Source organism: Gymnodraco acuticeps, unplaced genomic scaffold (genome assembly GCF_902827175.1).
Source record: "Gymnodraco acuticeps unplaced genomic scaffold, fGymAcu1.1, whole genome shotgun sequence".
NCBI lineage: Eukaryota > Metazoa > Chordata > Actinopteri > Perciformes > Bathydraconidae > Gymnodraco > Gymnodraco acuticeps.
In genome coordinates, this window is record NW_022992149.1 from 110,127 (window position 1) to 133,242 (window position 23,116).

At 40.5% G+C, this 23,116-nt stretch overlaps 1 protein-coding gene across 2 annotated transcripts; it reads right to left on the reverse strand.

Annotated features, from left to right (window-relative positions):
• Positions 1-37: 37 nt before the first annotated feature.
• Positions 38-22,490, reverse strand: csrnp3 (cysteine-serine-rich nuclear protein 3). 2 transcript variants are annotated; one of them, XM_034204024.1, is made up of 6 exons: positions 22,225-22,490; positions 21,429-21,469; positions 7,590-7,758; positions 4,435-4,694; positions 3,976-4,272; positions 38-3,071 (listed from the first exon to the last, which is right to left on the reverse strand). In XM_034204024.1, exons 3-6 carry the CDS (start codon positions 7,738-7,740, stop codon positions 1,944-1,946), a joined length of 1,836 nt encoding a protein of 611 aa, XP_034059915.1. In that variant the 5' UTR covers positions 7,741-7,758; positions 21,429-21,469; positions 22,225-22,490; the 3' UTR covers positions 38-1,943. The 2 variants fall into 2 exon arrangements, with proteins under 2 accessions (XP_034059915.1, XP_034059916.1); XM_034204025.1 differs by lacking the exons at positions 21,429-21,469; positions 22,225-22,490 and adding an exon at positions 10,981-11,334.
• Between the last annotated feature and the right edge of the window lie 626 nt (positions 22,491-23,116).

The window sequence follows — 23,116 nt, forward strand, 5'->3', positions numbered from 1 at the left end:
CAGAGGGCGCTTTGCACTAAGAAATCACTGAGCTGTACAACGTTGGCTAGCAATTTTAATTTCAAATCCATGAAACAACTGAAAAGGAAATTGACTATCTACAGTTTGAAAAACAAACACATTGAAAAAAACTGTACCATTTTGTGCAAAATGTTTGCATTTCACAGAATAAGAAATATACTCAAATAAATCAGGCACATGAAGCTTTACAACTCACAACCAGCATGGAACAAAATACAGTTTTAAGATAGTGAAGCAATTTACTCAATACAGACTTTTAGTAAACCACAATAAATACACATTTCAATATATATCATTCATAATAAATACTGGAAAATAAATGCCAACACAGGATCTCTAACCGGATGCAGTGTCATTGTAGCTAGCCTTCTCACACTGTATGCTTTGGCACAATTCATCTGTTCTGTAGGCCATGTTGATGCCACTGATTGCCAGAAAGCAGTCTGTGCACTTCTTTGTACAAACAACTTCTTTTGAAACACCAAAACCCCAGCGTTGACCCTTCTTATGAGTTACGGGCAGATATTTGCAAGCCTTGAGAAGACACAAATATCTGTATCCATACAGGTGCAGAGCTCAAGGTAAAGCTCTTCAGCAACAGTAGTACTATTCACTTAATTATTGCAGTCCCCCTCCCCTTTGTTGAGCAGTCAATCCAATTTCCTTTTTGTCAGTGAGTCATATTGTGTAGCAGTTAATTAATGATATGAGTCATGTCTGATAATGAGCTTTGATTGTCAACCTTGAACATTTGCCTCTCCTGTATACAATTATCAAAACTGTGGCATATTCATTGTTGAACTAATGGTTCTTTACCCACACTATCAAGTGCCGTGACAACTGAAAATACATTTCAGCCTACTTTACTGAAGATCTTCACTTAAAGGGAAGGCCTATTAAAAGCCCTCAAACTATTGCACTTATCACTTCAATAGAGCAAATCAACATCATTATTGGATCCCCATAAATAAACATCTTAGTAATGAGACATTGGAATGTGGCTTATATGATGTTCAAAAGCAGAAATCCAATAAACAGTTAATTTATTAAATACTGGCACATTATCTCGGGTCAATATTTTTGTCAAAGTGCTACTTTATTAATATCCCTGTATTTACTAAATGTTTCAAAGAATACATTTTGTTCCGTGGAGGCACCTGCAATTTACATTATTTTTAAGAGGGAACAGTGGAGAAAGAAAAGAGTTAGGGGCCATCATTTTCCAACTGCATGCGACATGACCAGTTCACATAAGTGCAAAAGGCTGTTGACATTTTATGCTATTGATATTGTATTCCAAAGATAAAAATAACAGTTCAAGCTTTTTCATGCCTTTCAAAACCATAGAAAAGCGTATAATAGTGACAGAAAGAATACGAGAAATGCACACAATGAACACATTTTCATATAAAACAAAAGAGATCCCCAATCCCCTACATTTCACTGAGATCCCAGAATCAGCATGCGTATTGTTATCAAAACATTTACAATATATAAGTATACACATAATTCAGAAACAATACATAAACAGACAATAAACTTTTTTTGCACATTTGACAGAGTAGACATACAAAAGTTCCATCTACGGTACAATATCTGCTTAAAACTAGAACTTTACATCTGAAATTACAAGATACATTGCACGGCATGACATAACTGATGCTTTAAAATGTTTTTTGTATCTGTTCCATCTTGCAATTTAAGCACACGCTGTAGCGGAGAAACCTTCAGGAGCAAATCATTAAAACATTTAAATCACAACCCTATGGCTTTATACAGCAGTTACAGATGAACATGTATTACGGTGCTGTCAATTGCTTGAATTTTAAGGTCAAATAATGGCAAAAAAACACATGATTATTAAAACACCACTTGGTCAGGCAGAAGTGATCATGAAAGAACACTTTAAAAGGCGAGGCCCATTACATGGCTGTGACCTCGGGGCAATGGTCTGGTAAAGGGAGGTTCTTAGTGTTGTTTGCTAGTAAGGTCATGTCAGAATGGCCATTAACAGCTGACTCTTGCTGCGACTGATCAGCTGTCACACACAAGCTACTGTAGGAACCCTGGGTGTTATTGTTCAGGTAGTTTTCAAACTGTGTCTTGCTGTCAGGCTGCTCCACAAACGCTGCTTTGGACGACGGCTTTTTCTCCGGATCATCTGTGTAGGAGGTCAAAGGGGCGGCAGCAGCAGCAACAGAAACGTTGGTCAGCGTGAGATGTTGATTAGCTGTGTATTGTTCCCCAGCCTGATTAGAGAAGTCTGTGTACTGCTCGGCAGACATGTTGAGTTGTCCTTGGGCCGGGCTGCTGTTGCTAGTGCCAACTGGCTCTTGGAATGCTAAGGACTCTCCGTACGGTTCACTGGGTCGGCTGGTTTGTCCGTTAGAGACCTCAGCGGAGCTCCCCAGCTGATAGTACTCAGCCGGAGACGAGTTCATTAAGTAATTGTTTCCATTCATGTTGTTATCATGAGTCACAGAGCCATCGCTGTAACAAAGCACTGAGGACAAGGGGACGACCTCAGTGTGGGACAGTGGCGGGGTCGCCATGACGCCCTGAGACTTCTCTTCGTCTTCCTCATCCTCAGAGTCGTCCTCAGAGTCGCTGTTGGCCAAGCTCTGGGTGCTGGAGTCAGACAGTCCGCTGCAAACGCTGCTACTATCCTCCTCGTCCTCATCGTCGTCCTCAATCTCCTCCTCTTCCTCCTCCTCTTCATCTTCTTCCTCGTCCTCGTCATCTAGCTGCTCTTCCATCCCGTCCGCGGCTTGCAGGTGCATGCTGGGAGGCTGTGGAATGGTGTCCGACATAGAGTACTCCAACCTTGGCTGGGACTGAACCAGAGGGTTTCCAACTCCCAGGTCGGTGGTTTCGCTACGGTAACCGTTGTTGGGGGACGCCTGTTGCTGCTCACGGCTCTTCTCCAGCTCCAGCTTCATTATGGTGTGCAGGAAGTGGGTCCGAACACGGATGGGATTAAACTCCACTCTCCCAGTTGCGTTGGTGCAGCCCTCTTTTGTGCAGCCACATGGAAATGACATACGGTCCACCTGTGATAAACACAACATTTACTGGGCTGTTCATTTATTTTTCAACAGACGACCTGTCTCATATGATAATATCGCGAATATACCAAATAATTAATGCTTCTTAAAGGTTTCCTATTATACTATTTTTAGGCATGTATTATAGGTCTCAGATATATAAAAATGTATACAAAACATGTCTATGAAGTGTTTTGCTCAAAATACTAAACAGATCATCCATTCTAGCCATGCCTCATACCCCTATATTTCAGCCCTTTTAGAGAAGTGCTGATTCCGGGTCCGTAGCTTTAAAAAAAAAAAAAAAAAAAGAGGCCTGATCAGAATTCTACCCAGATACTCTAAATGCTGCTGTGATGAAACGCCATATCATGTTCAAAACCACATCAAGGATTATTTATGAAACAGTATGGAGCTCAAATGCTTTTTCTCTTGCGGGTTTTCTACAAGGTGAGTACCTTTTTATATCCTGCTTCTTTACACATACTCTCTCCAGTACAGGTTAGCAGAGTGTTAGCATGCTTACTAATGTAAACAAAGACCATATTACTTCCAAAACACGACACGCATTGTTTCTGATAGCGACGTTTCTGATAGGGCCGTGGGTGTAAAGCCGGCCCACATTTCCGATATTACATCATATCCGCAGCAAAATCTGGATCTGCTCCATTGGACACCCGTTTTTAGAGATGTGGGTACGGAGGAAAAGAGAGAGGGTTTTGTTTTCTGACACTGTGAGTCTCCTTACACACTGGGGACACATATTCATGTATAAAAGACATTAAAAAGTGCATTTTGCATGATAAGAGACCTTTAATAAATAATCAGTCATTGATGGCTGCCCCTTTCCTTTGAATGTGCAGTATGGTTTTATGTTGAATTGTGAAGACATGCGTGTCATGGGGTTTACCTGGCACTTGATCCCTGCGAGGCTGCAGGCGCAGGTTTCTGGGTCACAGAAGACCCTGCAATCACAGCCACAGTCCTCTCTGGACATCCGGATGGCCCGCAGTTCATGTTTCTCTTCCACATCAATCTTCTTGACCCCAGAGGAGCGCAGCAGGGCCCGGCGCTTTTTAGTGGTAAGAGGCTGCAGGAAGAAGTACTCGTCCACTTCTGTGTTGTCCAGATCGATATCGTCGTCAGAAATGTCGTCTGCTGTGAGTGTGTTGGCCTCTTCAGACTCCACCGTGCCATTCTTAGTCAGCTGAAAAAGAAGAATGAAGCACATTCAAGCCATTTTATAAAAGAACAAAAACACAGTTCTGTTTTAAACAAAGACTAATTGTAGGCTCTTTGATGCCGACATCTGCTGAATGATACTGTTAACTGATAACTCAGTTTCAGATACTGATTACAAAGCATTTACCCTGAGTTTGATTGAATTGAGTTTTTCCTCCTTCAGGTGATCTCTAAGCATGTCTCTGTGGATCCTCTCCTGCTCCACGGCAAATTCTCCAAGGGAGTACTGCCTGATCCAGCTGTGCCTGTTGGACATGCCCAGTGTGCTGCCTCCCTGGCTGGGCACGCTGGTGAAGCCCTGCCGCCGGCTGAAGTAGTACACCGTCACATTCTCAAAATGCACCCTCCTCGTCCGCAGGCGCTTCTCTCTCTTCAATATCGAGTCAGCTGCCAAAGAAGAAGGTCATGTTAAAAAGAGGTAGTACATTGTATATAATATTAATAATATTTCATTCCTCACATACTTATGTATATATAATATCCTTGTTACTGAACATTTTGTAAAATAGTTATATTTTCTACTCTTTTTTAATGCTATTTTATTTCTATTGAGATGTTTACATTTTTGGAATGTTTATTTTGAGTCTTTTATTTGTTATTGTACAATGCCATGTATTTGTATGCTGCTGCAATGCAAACATTTCCCACATTGGGATCAATAAAGTACTTCTTATCTTATTTGTATGTGCTTGTCATCGTGGTATTAAACTGTTTTTGAACTTTCATTAATCTAATTTGTCAATAATTAAATGTCTATAATGTGTCCTAACTATTTGTTAAAATGTCTGAGTAGAATAGTTGTATTGCCATGTAAAGCCTGTTGAGATAAATCATGTTTTTCAGGCAAAATCTGGGACAGAGTTTATTGTCCTTAAAAATGTGAGGAATTCATTTTTGCCAGCTTCACAGCCAGCTTCTAAATGTAAGTATCTTAGCACAGCTTGGTAGGTAAGGATTTCATCACATCTCTGTGCTTCCGCTTGGCATGCAAGTCCTCAGTGTGTCTTTTTAAGGAGAGAGAAGGAGGGCAACGGTGGAGCATAACTAATCCCCTGCCTGGCCCTGAAATGAAGAGTGCTGGTTCACAGAAGCAGTGTTCCCAGCGTTTAGCTCATATTAGACAGACAGGACAAATAGAAACCATCTGGTTCCAACAGCCCCCCCCACACACACACACACACACACACACACACACACACACACACACACACACACACACACACACACACACACACACACACACACCACACACACACACACACACACACACACACACACACACACACACACACACACACACACACACACACACACACCACACACACACACACACACACACACACACACACACACACACACACACACACACACACACACACACACACACACACACACACACACACACACAATGCATATAATTAGAGATGTAGAGCTGTCAGACTGTGTTTCATTATCTACTACGAGAAATGCAAACAGCTAGCAGCTTGTTTTAGGTGTAAAGACATATGTTACGGTGTTTACAATCAGCCTTTTTTTTAAGTTATTCATATAAAAACAAATAGGGAAAACAACATCTCACAGGTATTTTTCATTCTAACTGTTATTTTCTTCATATTTTGCAAGTGAATCATAGTGTTTCTCTACAAACACTCTAAAAAATAATAATTATAGATAGTTTTTCCTCTTCTCACAAACACAACAGCATGGGGGTGTAAAACCACTTGGAATTAATTGTTTCATCTGTCTGCCAAGACAGTAAATCACTGTATACGCACATATACCTGTGTCACTTCACATGTGTCTTTAAAGTGCACAGCTTCCTTGTTTCTGTCACATGACCTTCTCTCGCTACCAGCAGCTGCAGCTGACAGAGGCTAAGCTCCGCCTCTGGGGACGCAGCACCCTACTTATGTCTCGCTGTGGGAAGGGGTCACTTAGCTGCATGTCATTTACACACATTTAAAAAATGATGCATCATTGAACAAATTAATGTAATGTTGACTTTAATTAAAGATACATTTAAACAATCACTTGGCAAACTGTGCAAATTAACACACATCCTATCCAAAAAAATAAATAATTGATTTTGTTCTTTATTAATTATATTATTAAGGTTTGTTTTAAACCACATGTCTGGATGCTTTCAGTATCCCCCCAGCAAAATAAGAAACTACAGCATTATTATCTGATTAAATAAATGTTATCTCACCTTTCAGACATTAAGAATAACAAATGCACTGTTTTAGTTGTTAGATAAGTCTTTAGTGTCGTTTTAAAATTGCACAGGGGGCATTGTGGTTGGTTTATCTTCAATGAGGACTGCAGTTTTTACAAATCAGTTCAAGCCATCAATAAATGAAATCTCAGTAGCAGGCGTCTTATGGAACTTCACTGAATATTAGCTGTGACCTTTTCAATGTAAATCAAAACAGGCTTTGTAGACCTGCAGGTGATAAATCCTTGTTAATATGTTTTAATCTTAGCTGCAGCTGAAATCTAATATGAGGTTGAGAGTAAATTAATCTCCAACTACTTTGATATTTCAGTAATCATCTGAGTCACTGTTAAAGCTGAATGCATTAAATGGTTTTAAGTCATGTTTACTGCATTTCTCCGTTGTTTTTTGGTTGGTCAAAACTAGTTATTTGAAGTTGTCAACATAGGCTTCAGAAAATATTGAAAGGCCTTTTTCATCACTACATTTTATAGAGCAAAAGAGATGAATCAAGAAATAATGAAGAATATGATTGTTATGGCCCTGAGCTTTTTAAATATGTGTTGTGTATTTGCTGAACGTATTGTTTATGCAATAAGAACTGCACCCACCTTTCATTTCACAATATGATTTACATAAATATCTAACAAGGATTTTAGTAATCTTAGAGTGTGGATTATTTACATGCACGGTACCAGTGTTGCACAGCTTGAGACTGCAGCGTATTCATCTGGCTGGGCCTGTAAACTGATGCTGTTCCTAATGAGGGAGGCTGCCTGTGCATCCTTCCCTTTTATTACAGCAACTGGACTCTCAGTATCACTCAGCCTCTTCTTGTGTAATCCCCTCTCCTTTATGACTCTAAATTCTCCTTACTTATCAAAAAAACATGTAGATCTGCTTTCTCTGCATCCTGCAAAATCAGGTTGTATCTGAGTGTTAATCCATTCTTCAATATCAATTCAGTGCTTTGTCTTTCTTTACCTCAGGATGAAATTATAACATTATTCTTACTGTCAATAGTGCACTGAGCTCCCTGAATGAATTTAAAAGACAGAGACACTCACGGGTGAAAGGGCCTGAGGCAGAGGGGTTGACACTGTCACTGCTATCCCCACTCTCACTGCAGGAGACCTCATAATCAGACTCCCGCAAGGAAGAGCAGGGGGAGGAGGAGGCTTCCACCTCCTCAAATTTCCTTTTCAGTATTCCACTCATGGCCCGCTGCACCTGCACCTGAAACCCAAAGACAGCAGAGGGGCACACATTATTTAATATTCAGTTTAGGGCCTTCATAATCCTCAACACACTTAATTAGAAATGAGACCCAGACTACCATCACCCTCCCCCCCTTCACACAAACACACACAGAAAATCTCTCCTGCCGCTATCCCAGCTCCCAGGCGTTCCCTGGGCGAATGATCACCTTGGCACAAAGGAGCTGAGATGGAAGGAGAAAGCTGCTAATTACATACTACGGCTGCCTAACAGGAAGTTCATTCAACTGTCTTTGATTGAGAGGCTGAGAAAAATACGACACAGGATGAACATGCAATACAGTGCTCCTGGTCTCTGAAATTCTGAACAATATACTGTTTTTGTATTATTTGCAGTATTGTGTACTATAAGATGATTTCATTTCTGATCAACTAAAATATCCACTGACGTACATTATACTACCCCCTACAGGACATCACACTGTCTTAAAGGGAAAAACATATCTGCAGCTTTTTCAAAAGAATAATGCAACACAACTTAACCGTGCATCTTTAGGATAGATGTTTATGTCAATTGAAACAGGTGCACACACACATGCTGATGTGCTTGCTATTCCCTGAAGCTATTGAAGCATGGCAACAATCTGTGCAACCCAAAGATTTGTACATAATGCAGCCCGATGATAATGAGTGACATCCTGTATGTCTGTAATGAGCTTCTGTTATGTCAGATGCTTTCTACAGGAAAAAAAAGCGAAGGCAGCCACAGTCACCGAAGAGCGGAGTGAAAAATAAAATACTGTGAAAGGCTCTAATTTGCCTTACAATCTGCACTAAAGTCAATCATGCTAAAATAAGATTTAAAGTGGACCAACATATATTATCCCTGAACCTTTTGTTATAAATACCATTAAATGGTGTCATTATAATAATATATATAGCAGCTTTATTGTTAAATCAGGCAGAGTGGTGTTCACATTTAGTGAAAAATAACTATCTTTGTATGGCATTTAAGGTGAATGTAAATGGTGGTTACAGCACTTTCACAGGAGTGTACAGGCCACTTCAATTGAGGACAGCCATTAACTACCTCTGACTGATGATGCATTTACACCGAAAAACAACAAGCACATCCGTCACCTTTACTAAAACTAATCACCATTACACTGGAATTACTGCATTGCGACTTTCAAACTATATTTTGATAACTGCTTTTTACCCCCTTAAATAATATAGTGCCATTAGAATTCAATGTGTAATGGCTGTGATATTACAGGACTTATTTAATCGCTATTCATAATTTAAGACATTGTTTAAAATGAACTCTAGCTTAGATGAAGAGTCATCTCTTCCTTTTTAATAACAATAGTAACTAGAACGTCATGGCACATTTGAAAATAAACCCAATAACACCACAGTGCAGGGGATGATATGGCTGGCAGCTTTCCCCTCACTGCTTTCTCTCCCAAACTGGAATCAGTAAAGACAGCAGGCATCTTCACCCAGTCCCACTCTGTCTTTCTGCCAGAGCAGCTCGTGGGGGAGTTCCATTCACAGTGTTTCATCTGGGCTCTGCTATCGAGTCATTACAGATGCAAACGCTGCCTGAGAGAAAGAGGTGCAACCCAAAGTGGACTAGCGCTGCCAGCAAGGTTCTCATTGGTTCTCATTGGTTCTCATTGTTCCCAGGAGGCTGGGGTTTCAGCGCAGAGACATGGCACTGCCAGCATTTGGAGAACATACAGAGTCAACAACTCTGCATACAACCAAGGAAAGTGAGGCAGCCTCCATCTGGGACGAAGTATAGAGAGGAGTCAGAGATTTCCTTTCAGAGAGAAATTATATGAATTTGTATTTCAAATCCTAAAGAGGTCATCCTGAGCAGGAGTTAACTGGGACAGTAACTAATAATGACCATCATAGATTAATCTGATGATAACATTTCAGAAAATATTGATAAATGTCCATCCCACTATTCTAAAGTGATGTATTTAAATGTATTTGAAGACCAGTTAGTTAAATATGATATAAAAAAGAGAAAAACAGAACACATATCTGTCATTGAGAGGCTAAAACAGTATTTATATGTATGCATAAAACAGTACTTGAACGTTTAATCTCGTTAAAGTGGTCAGCGATCTGTCGACCGATTAAATCAAGCTTAGGAGTTAACCATATTTTACATTCTCTAAAGCCAATAACTGAGCTGGCTGACAAGAAACCATCAATCCCCTTTCTCTGCTGAGTGATTATGACAAGACATAATGACATTAATTAATGAACTAATCCTGAAATATATATAATGAGTCTTGTAGGATGTCAAATGTTGAAGCTGTTAATCAAACACCAAATAAACACATTTAGTACATTCTTCACTTGATATGTTTGTGGAAATTTCCACCAGAAATGACCTGTTTAATTTTAGTCCATTTCCTAGTGAGGGTCCTAATTAGAAAGCTTCATTTGGAACCTATTCGTAGACTTAGCCCTCTGCTGATGCTGCACTAGGCTCTGATACCAAAAGTGGTTTCCATGGAGATGCTAATATACTCTCACACAAATAGTGCTTTCCCATATGGCAGAGTTTCCGGTGATACATAATGTGTATACGGGTTCTTCATATAGCACCAAGGTTAATTCATATCTAAGAAAATGATCATCACAGTTACTCAGATTAATGCATTGCTAGCTCATTTGCATTCTGTAATGACAGCATGAAATCAGAGGTAAAGCCTTGACACTGGGTGGGCATGACATCATGAGCCACAGAGCTGTGGGTAACCTCTTTCATCATGGCTCCATAAACAAAAGAGTGTTGCTGCTCTCTGAACAGCTCTTTCTTTGTCTTCCCTGTTGCCTTACCACTAATCATGGCTGGCCAGCATCAGTATGGTAAAAGGGAGAACATCTCAGAGAAAATAATGCAGCAAAAGCCAGCTTGGAAAGCCCCTCCCTGTGTGTGCCTCTCTGAGCACACACATCAACTATGGAAACCAACTCCTGTCCTTAATCAACAGCGCTCACGGCACCGTAGCACACTTGCACTCTGAATACAATTATTTCTCCCCTCGTCATTCACAATGTTCCCACAGTGACGATAAAACCAATGTGACACTACGAGGCTCAAAACCCTCATGCCAAGTGATGCCAACAAGCCTATGGCATCTGGTACAAGTCATGACACATCAGTCCTGCGATGACCAGATGACACTCCTCTGTGGCCCTCACAGGAACAACTGACCTGTATCCACTGGCAGACTGTGAGTCCTTTCACCTCTTCTCAGAGCAGCACAGCCACACAATCATAAACGTGGCTATTCAAAAGAAGAAAAGGTGAAACATGATGATTGAAGAGGTTCCCATTTTGTTTCAGTCCACTGACTTGCAGCTAACCCCCTGAGCTCCACGGGCATAAGAAAAAAAGGGTGCAGGAGTGTGAGAGAGATTGTAATTTTCCAGATCTGACTGCACCATATGCTTTATTGTTGCAAGAGGACAGTCTCTCAGTTAAACTCTCTGTCTGTCACTGTGCTCCTCTCTCTCTCTCTCTGGCTGGCCACACAAAGGCTCATTAGCTGCAGCCGGCGGAAAGGCAGAAGCCTGACTGGAGCAGAGTGGAGCAAAGCAGAGGCAGCCTGTGAGATCACATGGGTGGGATGTCTGATAGGGAGAGAGAGAGAGAGAGACAGAGGGGAGAGAGAGAGAGAGACAGAGAGAGAGAGAGAGAGAGAGAGAGAGAGAGAGAGAGAGGAGAGAGAGAGGAGAGAGAGAGAGAGAGAGAGAGAGGAGAGAGAGAGAGAGATGAGAGAGAGAGGAGAGAGGAGAGGAGAGGAGAGAGAGAGAGGGGGAGAGATAGAGAGAGAGAGGGGGAGAGAGAGGGGGAGAGGGAGAGAGAGAGAGAGAGAGGTGTGCCTCTGCTCCTGCTGTCTGCAGATATTTTTACCAACATGAGCTGGGGACGGGGAGGGGGGCGAGTAGATGGAGGAGGTATGGGGGGGTGGGTCAGAAAAGAGGGAGAAAGACAGAATGTTGGAGAAATGGATAAAGGGGAGGGGGGTATGGGAGATGCAGGGCAGTGGGGAACAGAGATGGCAGGGGGAGGTGGGGGGGTTGTTTCAACGATGCAGAGAGGAGGGGATTCAGGGGGGAATAGTAAAGCGGTGGGGAGAATGAGGAAGAGGTGGAGGGGGAGAGTAGGGAGGTGGAAAGGAGAGAGAATGGAGCAAAGAAAAGGAAACATCTGATGCCAGCAACGCAATCGGACTATCAAAAAGCCCATTCAACTAAATAAAAGCTTAGATGCCTTGGAAAGACCAAATGAAATCAAAGGATGATTCAATTCCAATTCAATGAGACACAATTACACACATCGAGCTACACAAACTGGTATAAATCTGATTATAAACCCAAAAGATGTTTATTTAGAAAATATCAACATGCGTCATCCTTCAAGAAATACGATAGGCCTATGTCCGCACTGTAGTGAATGGGATCCCAGCACTTCCTATGCCAGGAAGTTCTCCAGAAGAGTTAGTGGTGCCTACGCTAGTGCAGACAGACAGCCATTATAATCTTCACACTCAAGTGGACCATTTGTCTAAAAGGTCCTGCACTTCCTCATACAGGATAGATCCAAAGAGGCTTTTTGTACAGCCAGAGGATTGTTTCTGAGACTACAACGCAGAAGTAAAGTATAGGCTACTATAGTTATTGACATTCTCCTCAAATCCTCCCATCTGCATGATTTAAATCCATATGAGGGTTTGAAAGGTATAGTTTATAAAATGTCAATGTTTATTGACATTTTTATTAGGGCTGTCAAGTTAACGCGTTAATAAAGCGTTAACGCAACAAAAAAAATGAACGCCACTAATGATTTTAACGCGATTAACGCATGTGTATTTTTTGTCCTCGGCCGCCCCGTAGTTTCAGAGCGCATCGAGTTTAAAATACCATCTACAAGCTGATGCTGACAGCCCCGCTCCTGCCGCCCGCTTGTGGCAGACCACACTTCCACGCTCACCGGCAGGCACCGACTGGCTGTTGGGAGGACCGGGAGGGTGTGTGTATGTGTGGCCCGAGCGAGCGAGAGAGAGACCTTACGTGCATTGTTGTTGTTAACATCTGGTGCTACCTAGCTGCGCTAACGGATATGGAGCTGTTTAAATGAAAACAGAGGAGCGACATTTCGCCACAACTGCGCCGAGCACTTGACTTTATGCCGGAAGCCAGACAGTGGGACATTGTACGAAAGTCAGCACACTCAGCACGAATAGTGCGCAACATGATTGCAGAGTCCAGGCAGCTCCCGTGCGAGCATATGCCTGGAGTGGCACATAGCTCCAACGATCACACACACACACACACACACACACACACACACACACACACCCACACACACACACACACACACACACACACACACACACACACACACACACACACACACACACACACACACACACACACACACACACACACACACACACACACACACACACACACACACACACACACACACACACACACACAATTTGTATTGTATTATTGAATGAGAGAGGTTCCAGGTTGAATTGAGGCGAATATTTGTAATGTTCAGAGGTTGTGTTTAATATTCATGAGAATATTTGTCATTGTTCAAATGATAATAAACATTAGCATAAAGCATATTTGTCCACTCATATGTTGATAAGAGTATTACAAACTTGAAAAATATTCCTCTAAGGTACATTTAGAACAGATAAAAAATGTTCGATTAATTTGCGATTAACTATGGCCAATCATGCGATTAATCGCGATTAAATATTTTAATCGACTGACAGCCCTAATTTTTATATATGAAAGATATGTGTTGTTTCCTTGAGGCAAGACAAACAATTGTCATCCGACTCTGCAGTGTTTTGCATCCTAACCAGTGTCCTCACTGAACCTCGCCTCGCCAGCACTGAGCTCTTCCTCTATCACCATTGTCTCTTATTTACAATGCACATAGCATCTCTCTCTTGTATACTGAATCAGCCGCAGACAAATTAGCAAGCATCAGTATGTCCATTTGCCCTTTACCTTGAGACATCATCATTGATCTGAATCACATATTTTAGGTCACCTACGTTTGTGTAGTATTTAATAAGGAAAATGTTTATATTTAAGTTGCAACACTTATGTCAAGTAGTAAGAGCTGTGTTTCCAGAGAGCACGCTACAATGATGAAGTTAGAAGAGATAGCAGTAGCAGCAGTGGGAATAATATACTATTTAATGGATTATATCCCTTTTAGGAGTGTCGTAAGCCATTGAAATGGCTGCTTTTAAACATGCGGTCAGCACAAAGGATGCTAGTGGAGGTTTACTGACTCAATCTGCAGAGCACTCAAAGATTAAAGCTGGCAATTATGGCTGAATCTGGACTGGAGGACCAAAGAACAATAAAGAATCACAACAGAACAGCAGCAGCAACAAGATACACGCACAACAGGGGGTAGACGCAATAAAAGGAACACCTGTTGTTCAGTCTAGTACAGAAAGATAGCAAAATGCTAAACTCTCATTTATTTTGTTGCCCCCCCGCATGAATCTCTAACAAAACAAAGTAACATTACAAAGGCACAGTTCATATTGCAGGACTACTGAACTGGTCTGGATTACGGCATGGTTTTGTTACTGTGCTCAATTTAAGATAAATGCTGTAATGGAACTGAAAATAACTACAACGAATGTGTATTATGACAATACATATCATACAATAGTCATCTGTGATTTTCAACCTTGTTGTTCTTTTCGATGACCTGATAGTCATTTTTGTATTCATCCACCAACATCACTGATATATGCTGCCCTCTTACATAAAGATGTAAAACATAAAGGAGATGGTATTTTTTACACCATTGCGCCAGTGATGGTGACCTATATTTGCTCCGACTTTCAAGAGGCTTTCTTATTTCAAAGAATGAAATTAAGACAGCAGGCACAAAATTAAACAAAGAAAAGGTTGAGAATAAATCATTTGTGTATGCATACATGTAATTGAGGTCATATGCAAACGTTCTGCCCTACTCCCACTTCATAAGATGAAAGGTAAATACTAACGATATCTCATAACAGTGTCCTATTGTTGCAAAAATAGAGGAGTACTTATTAGTAACATTTTTGAAAAGAACACAAAGCATTAAGGTTAATTCATCCGGTTTGTTTGTTTTCTGTATTACGGAACTAGATAAATAGGAGACTGATTGCTTTGTATTTATATGACCTGAAAGGAAAAGTATTCCTGCAATATTTCCTGGGTATCAACATCCAGGGGTATTCATGTGTTGAATTAAAAATGCAAATTGTAAAAGCAATCATTACATGAACCCTTGAGTGATCTCACCTAATCATTTGACTTTGAACTGGCTTCATGTCAACACATCAGCAACTGTTTGGCAGCAGTGGCCACAAATCAAAACTTCAACGGCAAACCTGGAATAAACCAGGGGTGATTCATTGCACCCCCACACTACTTATCACCTTTATCACAGACATCTCAACACTTAACACAGCTATCTCACAGTATGTTAAAACATCATACAGCACAGATGGCAGATTCTTCAACCTATATAATCAAGTCCACGGTCAAGGGGCTCCATCAGGTCTCAATCAGCTGCTTATTTCGGCTCTACTAAGAAGCTGAGGCATAAAGATCATAAAGCCATCTGCCATCATTCAGAACTGCAGTGCACCCATGGTGCATTTCCAAAGGCATGAACGATACTTGGGCTGGTCATAAACATTAAGTGGATAGAAGTTCTTATGGACTGTGCCACATCCCCACATGTACCATAGATCATGTTATTTTTATTGGCAGTTTGACACAAATACACTTTTCTGCCAGCCACACAAGCAGTCTTCTACCAAACTCCGTTTCCTATCGCTTTATGGTGCAGAGGCCTGGAAGACTCACAGTACAGACATCTTAGAACCAAGCAAACATCATACCAGAGCTGCCTCCTTAACACTGACATCCAGAGCCCGAAGTTTGTTAACTGCCCTGAGCTCACCTTTCCTGTGCTCCATGAACCTTGCATAGGTATTACTTTGAAAGATTGGATGACTGTTTGTAATCTCTAATTAGTCCGTTCAATATGTGTATGACTTGTTTTTAGGAGATGCAGTTACTCCAGGAAGACCATCAGACTCCTCTTTGAATGACTGGGGGAGGACTGGGGGATAAAAGTGGGGTTGTGGGGGGGTTCAGATAGCTATGGATTGCACATTTCCTTCCTGCCCTGTATTTGAGTGTGCCAAATGCCAATGCCATTCAATATGGCTAGCGTTTCCACAGTGATGAAGCACACATTATACAGCCCAGACGGCTTGGCAGATCTTTTCATTAATTCTTTCTTCTTATTTTTTATGTTATTTTGTTGTTGTTCACTGTAGTAGTCTGAGTGATGCACTCCAGTAGAACTAACTATTGAGATCACAGAGCAGAGAGAAATACTGAAACAACCAAAGATCCTGTCCATGCAGCCAGTCTGAGGTTGTGCTAAAACTCATCCATCACTGGTGACACACTCAGCCATACACAGCAACCTTGAAAAAGAGAGAGAAAGCTAGGCAGAGAGGGGGAGAGAGATAACTAGATATATATAAAGAGAGAGAGAGGGACTAGGTCTCAGCTGGACTCCCCTGAGGAGAGGCTGTGGCCTGGATGATTATGATACAGATGATGTCAGTGGAGGATCCCCGCCTCAGAGAGAACACAAACACACTGCTCATATATTCATTGACACTATTTTGCAGGGTTGAGATGGATTCCTAAATTATACATGAAAAGGCCATGGTCGAAAAGTGTTTTTCGAAAAGGTCAAGGGGGCATCTGCCTTAATCTGTATGTGCATGTTGGGGAATAACACTTCAGAAACATAGTCATTCCCTGGAGAATGTGTAGGGACCACACACACCAATTATGAATGTATGCAAAGAAGGGGTAAAATCAAAGGGTAGTCAAAAATCAATGTGCAAATGCTGCCGTTAAGCTACATATTTGTATGTACAAATATGTGATCTATGCACTACCTCTTTCTGCATTTGCAACTGGCCTCATTACTCATGTTAGATGGATATAACAAAAAAACACCTGCCAAGTTGTTCAGTGACAGTGACAGTAAACATTTGGATTTGTTTTTCCATTGTACTGCAATACAGGTCAGATAGACAAATTATACACAAAAAATCATCCATTGACAAATACAGTCATCTTTATTCTTAGCAGCCTTTAAAGAATTGCCTACACACATGGGGGGAAAAGCATCCAGCAATTAAACACAAAGGAATCCATTTAAGGAAACGTAGCGACATCTACAGATTTATGCAAATGAGACTTCAAATACGCTCTGTACATTTGTTAACTTGCACTTGCCTGAGGCTGCAGACAGATCTGCTCCACACACATGAAAGGGAGGGGGAAGGGAGGGGGGGGGTGCAGCCCACTGCTCAACACTCAGCACACGGAGGAGCTGCAGCCTGGTGATGCCTCCTGCAGCTACAGTACAGTGCTGGGAATCATTGATCTGTTCTTCCTCCTCACAGAACAATAGAGGAAGCACGGCGGCTTCTTATTAACCACATGGGTGTAGATAGAGCAAAGGGTGACTCCGATGCCTCTGACTAGTAGATACCCATCAACACAAGTATGATTTTACGATTGAATTAAATCAGAAAGAGCTCGAAATATCAGTGACTGTAAATGAGGATATTCTGGCAGGAACTTGTTGAAGGCTTGTGAACTCCTTTGACTCCTGGCATGGTTTCTTCTTTCACACCAAGCAGCATTAGCACTGTTTTAATGAAATACAGCTACATGCTTAAATTGAAGTGTAATCTTTGAGAAGACATAACATCCATCATCTCAGCCGTCTTTGTTGTTACAAGCAGTGATAAAGATACGCCGGAGCAGACGAGCACTCCACATTCAGACTAATGTTTTGATTTGCTGTAATTCAAGTCACACAGTGCAGAAGCATAATCAGGTACCCTCACCCTCATGTCAATCACAAAGCTCGCTTAAATTATTCATTGCTCTATATTTTATTTATGACTATATTTTCCCATGCCACCTGAAAGTTCGCAAAAGCCGGTTTTGCTGGCAGAGACCGAGTTGCCAAAGCATTTCAGAGATACGGGGCCGCTTTCATCTCTCACACAGGCTGGGAAAGCAGTGGGATGTGGAGTTCATATTCTGCAGACAAGCCTTATCATTTATATATAGCCAGTAGTATCATGTTGAGAACTTGAATAATTTGTATATGCAAAACATTTGCACTGTTATCTTAGAACATTTGTGAAGTAGGCCAGCACTGCATGTGATTACAGTGTATGGTGATAAACATACTTCCTGAGAAAGTCCATACGAATTGCTCTCAGGGTAGACACCTATTTAAAAGGTGTTATTTAATGTGTTGTTAGTTAGGATTTGAACAAAGTTTATATATATATTAAATATGTCATTAATACCTATAGACCATGGATACATTCTTGATGGGTAGGAACGATTTTTTTGTTACTGATAATCAAAATATACGCTACAAAAACATAAACATGTAGTTCTTTTTGAGTTTTTATTGTAATTTATGCCAAGATATTGAAAAATAGGAGTGCGGATTCTTTAATTATAATTAAAATGTAAATAGCTGTCATAACAGTCGTATTTTTATATTATTTTGTTTTGTTATATATTCTTCTTTCTGGGTCTTTGTATGCACACCATATATCCAAAACAAATTCCTCGTATGTATAAACCTACTTGGTAATAATACCGATTCTGATTCTTTAATTACAGCAATCGCCGATTTTTTAAAATTATTTTATGAAGAACTATGATTGCTTTCTACATTCCTTTTTGTTGATGAGGTAGCCTATGAGAGATTACATAATGAGACATTTGGTTAAACTAGAAAAAAAGATAAAAACATTTGCACACACATCTCCATTGTGCAACATGTATTATCCAAGCTTTTGATCACAAAGACTTCTGTCAGAGCAAGAGACATAATATGTGTCTAAGTTTGCATAACTGTTTAATGTAGCTGTGATAAATTAGAAACCTGCTCATAATGGCATCACACAGTGGTCAACGACATATAACCAAGTCACATGTAGCACAACCAAACCATGGGAAGCATTGAATAAGCTAAATAGTAAGAATCTCATGAAACATCTAATGGGGTGTTTCCATGTCTAATATAAAGATAGTGTTTCCAAGTAGAGTTTGGTTTGTACATTCTTACAAGTCAAGGGTGTATATATAGAATGTGTTGAGAAAATGAAATACATATAACATATTCCCTTAGTTTGAACCTACTAAAATGTCTGTTCCAATGCTGTGGCATTACTGAATATAGAACATTTTAAAATAAAACAAAATATCACAGAATAACTTCAGATGTTGATGTCTGTGCTCAGACTGGCTATATATTATGGCATTTATTTGGTGGAGTACCAGGCACTGACAAATAAAACTAATTAAGGCACAGAAATGTGTATCCTTTTCCAAACGTTTATTAAGCTGGCGGCAGACAAAAGATTGGAAATAGGTGTCATGGCAACATCTCAAGAGAGCACAATCCTGAACCGTGAAAGCCCAGAGCTCAGCCAGGAAGGAGCCACAGACACAAAAAGAGTCACATCAAAAGCAACTAAATTGAAACCATGAACCCTGCTGAGATGCACAAAGCTGCTCTCTAATCTGAAAGGTTCATATTAGTTCACACTACAACCCTGTTCCTCATTGATGCTGCAATTTTTATTTGTTGTTTGGGGAGAGAAATAGAACATTGACGATTAGTGAGCAAAAGAATGAATGTAAAATTACTGAGAGCGCCAACTGTTGTTCTGTAAGAACATGAATTGTGTGTCACACAGAACATTCACAATGATCAAAAACCAATATATATATATTCATATAAAATAGAATAGATGGTGTACAGAAATGTTGCTGTCTGTAACTGCCTGTTAGCTTGTCGTTTTATTCCAAGTAATTGGAAGAAAATCCTTTGAACAGAATAGAATAAATATAAGGTGAATAAAATAGATGCCAGGTTTTATTTTAAATTACAGACAATAAAATGTAGCACGAACAAATAGTAGGATTGACAAACACTGCCCTTTGTGTGCAGGAATATAACAATTATGAATTAGCTGTCAACATATTATTTCTATATCTATAAATAATTTAAATAATTTATGCTGTAACTCCTACGGTTTATTATTTTAGATTTTAAAACAATATGTTGTGTTTGAGGCAAAACGAGAGATAACTTAATTATTCTTTGCAGTATATATATATATATTGAGTTATTTTTTTAGTATGAATATATTGTAAACATCATTGAAAATAAAAAAAAGAGAGAATGATTTAGTCCATCATTTTTTTTCCATCTCAATGTTTTCCAATGGTAAGATCGAGCAAGATGTAAACAACTCCTCTGGATTTACAACTACAAAATATTGTTTTAATTGTCTTCCTTAATCCAAATAACAATCCAATTCCCCACATCAATTTACAATTTGACCTTTGACCCCACTCAGTTAATCCCAAGACTACAAGGTGGAGCATAAAGCTGCTAATTCTTGTTTTTCCCTCATAAGAGAAAACAAAAGGTTTTTTGCAATGCATGTGAACCTTTGTGTGTAGGCAATTCACCCACACCAGCCTCCTGCAGGGAAACTGTCCTTAGCGTTATTAAGCCATAACACCTTTCCTGTGAATCTTTAATGGACAACATTGACTGTTATCAAGCGTTAGCCATCTGTGCTACAGTATGTACTAGCAGCATGACTGGATCTCCTATTCAAATAAGCCAGCTTAATGATGCAGCTTTTCCAAAGTAAATACATCTACTTAATGTTGCAATGTCCTTTAACTCAGTGCCACGTGTACTAATTAAATCCTGCTCCTCCGAGGACTGGGGGCTGATAGATTGAGGAGACAGATGGATTGAGGAGGAAGAATACACAGTCACAAGAAGAGATATCGCCCACCCCCCCCACCTTTCAGATCTCAATCACAAGATGGGAATGGTTGTGTGGTTTCCATGTGCATGGTTGCATGTTGTGTGTGCTTTCGCACAGGGAAGGACTGTTTGTGCTGCCTTTTTTTCCGACAAAAGAGGCTGGCGGAGGATCAATAAAGAAGGCATGGAGGGAGAAAGATGCTGCCATACTCATGAGTAATCCGTAGAAAGAAGCAGATCACATAACTGCATCATTTGATGACATTAATGTAAACATATAAAAACTACATGGCTTCATCGGAAACAGTAAACACAAATCATCAGTCTTTATAGGAACCATCAAAGGCTGGTTTTCACATTTTGGCAGCACTGATGGTTGATTTGCTGTAATAAATAAATATCAAACACATAATACAACACACCCTAGAAAGAATATGTTCTCTTTTTATCATTTTGACATCAGAGGCAGTAAAATCCAGTGAGGATAGCGCAGCTGTCTGTATTGACTAAACACTGTTGTCTGCATCAACATCACATCATATCTTGTTATCAGCAGGTCTTTTGTGGCAGCGTAGCAACAGTTCTGCGAGCTTTGAACGACAACTATCTCGCAGGCATACATACATTAAATATGTTAATGAGTTGTGACGGCTTACAGTATGATATTTTAAGACAATGAGAAGGAGATTAGGTCTTACCTTAAGCAAAATATATTACACTGCAGCGACCCGCCTCTGTTCTGTGAAAAACACACAAAAGGAATAATTAGTCTCAAACCAATGTAATGGTCTGATTTATAATGTTGTATGTCACAAAGTCAGTATCTTGTTATGGATACACAGGTCTTGTCAGGGAAACTTTGCAATTTGGGCATTCATGTATCTAGATGATTGACAGAGCGTTGTCCAAATGTCTTTGTGGTCCCCTTTTAGAGCTGGGAAGATTGGGGGCATCCCCAGGGAGGCGAGAGGGGAACAAGCTCTCTGACTCTGACTGCTCTACAGGGAACCATGCTCCTCCCTGTGGTCTGCATGACAGGCATTGAGCCAGTTCGCTACCAGTCAGCCAGTTCCAAGTATTATGTGCCACACATGTGAAACCTCAACATTTGACACAAAGACACAGCAGCTCTAACATGCAGGATCCCTTTGGGCTCTGTTTCTATTCCATGTGCAGCATTGAACCTTTTAATATTGGAACAATTAAATAGTCGATATGGTGGATGTAACAAAGAAAAAAAGTGGTCTTGAAGTATTCATAGTATTTTGTCATTTGAATGACTATTTAGTTGTAGTACATGTCCCAAGCACACAAAGTGTGATGCACAGAAGAGTTTTAACACTACAGCAGGCAAAGACATAACAATGACTTACATGCAACAGAGAAAATACGTGAAAAACAACAAAAAGCAGGCTAATACTCCCCCCCCCCCCCCCTCTATCAATGCGTTCAAATAGCCTACAGGCCTATTACCTAAGATTTCTGATTGCTCACCATTCATTTCGTTAAATCATCAGTTTCCAGCCAGTCAATGACGCCCCTCTCTCAGTGGACTTGACAATTTTCCCCTAAACCAGTTTTCCCTCTGCGGAAATCCTCCACCGCTGTGAGATCATTAAAAACCGGGGCCGGATTTCCCGAGTAGGTCTAGTATTGGACTAACCGGCACAATTGTCGCATGTAAAACTGTGCTTTGACAAGCACTCCTTCCGGCTGCTGAGGGAACAATGGTGCAGCATTGGACTGACAGCTTCACGGACAACGTGACTGAGTCTGTCCAATCATGGATTTACAAACCAGGAATCAGCCGCAGAGCGCTGCTGCTGCCCAGTGTAGGCTTCAGCGCACATCCCATCATGCGCGCTGACTGTGCCAAAGAAGGTGAGCTTAATCATGACTTTAAAACACGTTAAGAGCGATGTATAATGTTTTATAGGCAGCAATTCATTTTTTTTTTTTTTTTGCCAAGGACATTTTTTTCAGTCAAAAGCGCTAAAAGTAAAGAGAGTACATTTTCTGATTAATTTTAGACTAAATCAGAAAATCCAGGTGACTTTGACTTCCACAGGGGGTTATCTTGTTCTATTATGTTTGTCTGTACGAGGCTATGAGTTATTTTAGAAGCTGAACTTTACACCACTGCTGCAACATTTGTACAACAACCCTCCAAAATGTATAGTAGCCTGTTACAGTGGTCTTTCTATTAGTTATGGTTTTTAAACAAGCCACATATGGTAATGAAACTCATGAAGAGGCTTATAAAAAGAAACAGCTGCCTTGGCACCCATAGTCTCACTCTATCAAATGTAATTAGTCCCTGCTGGGTTATGTGAGTCAGATCAGCCAGAAGTAAGGGGTCTCTGCTAGGTTACAGCACAATGCAACA